This window comes from Ceratina calcarata, unplaced genomic scaffold, assembly GCF_001652005.2.
Source record: "Ceratina calcarata isolate Rehan_Ccalc_2016 unplaced genomic scaffold, ASM165200v1 scaffold208.2, whole genome shotgun sequence".
NCBI classification, from domain to species: domain Eukaryota; kingdom Metazoa; phylum Arthropoda; class Insecta; order Hymenoptera; family Apidae; genus Ceratina; species Ceratina calcarata.
In genome coordinates this window covers 2,824-3,813 of record NW_017142460.1, presented here as the reverse complement: position 1 = coordinate 3,813, position 990 = coordinate 2,824, and the positions used below count along the sequence as shown (strand labels likewise).

At 36.0% G+C, this 990-nt stretch overlaps 1 protein-coding gene across 2 annotated transcripts in view; it reads left to right on the top strand.

Moving 5' to 3' along the window:
• Nucleotides 1–67: 67 nt before the first annotated feature.
• Nucleotides 68–990, top strand: part of LOC108622142 (UPF0160 protein MYG1, mitochondrial) — a 3,615-nt gene continuing 2,692 nt past the window's right edge. The window contains exons 1-4 of one of the 2 annotated variants that reach the window (XM_018019830.2): nucleotides 68–202; nucleotides 301–417; nucleotides 535–630; nucleotides 710–943. In XM_018019830.2, the coding sequence (XP_017875319.1) occupies nucleotides 305–417; nucleotides 535–630; nucleotides 710–943 (443 nt within the window). In that variant the 5' untranslated portion in view covers nucleotides 68–202; nucleotides 301–304. Of the gene's footprint in view, nucleotides 418–534; nucleotides 631–709; nucleotides 944–990 lie in introns of both variants that reach the window. The other variant, XM_018019829.2, reaches the window with a different exon arrangement.

The following is a 990-nucleotide window of genomic DNA, read 5'->3' as shown; positions in this document are numbered from 1 at the left end:
GCATGAGGAGAATAGTAATGGGGATCGAAATACGGGCGAAAAAGAGGGGAGCGAGCCGTGCGGGAAAAATTATACGAACCCTGCGACTGAGTCCCAGTGGTCTCCGTCAGACATTCACGTGCGTGTTGTTATTTCTGTATCGATTTGTTAATAATATTCATTTATGACACATTCCCGTATGGTTTTTGCATTTTATAATTAGGTAATTATTACATGAAACATATTAGAGGTATGGGTAATGTTTAGAAGGCTTCCTGCCGCGATTTTATATAACTTTACGAAATTAACCTGTAAATCGAGGAGCATGTCTGGAAACGTGAAAATTGGAACGCACGATGGTTGCTTCCACTGTGACGAGGCTCTCGCTTGTTTCCTGCTGAAAACTCTGCCCAGATACAAAGATGCAGTTATCATCAGGTATATTATTATTATATACAGTATAGTATGAAAATACAATTTTTGCTATGAAACAAATTCCATTATTTATTATTCTTTCTATTTTAATTAATTAATTTATTTATTTTTTTTTTCTAGAACGAGAGATGACAACATTTTGGACACTTGTGATATTGTAATAGACGTTGGCAAGCAGTACGATCCGGCCAGACATCGTTACGATCATCACATGAGGTACATTTCTATTTTCTTTTATTTTACCTCATAAAAAATGTAACTGACTTTTCTTATTTTCTCAATGCTTCATATACAGAGATTTCAAAGAATCAGTGAGTACAGTAATAAAGAAGCCGGGATACGACTGCAAGATAAAATTGAGCAGCGCTGGATTAATTTATTGCCACTTTGGTCACGAGATTATCAAACAGTTGATTCCTGAATTGAGCGACGACAAGGTAGAAATAATTTTTAAGAAGATTTACGATACTCTGATCAAAGAAATTGACGCTATCGATAATGGGCTGCCAATGTATGACGGAGAGCCTGCGTAAGAAATACATAAATTCATATATAATTAACCCTTTGCACTCGAGG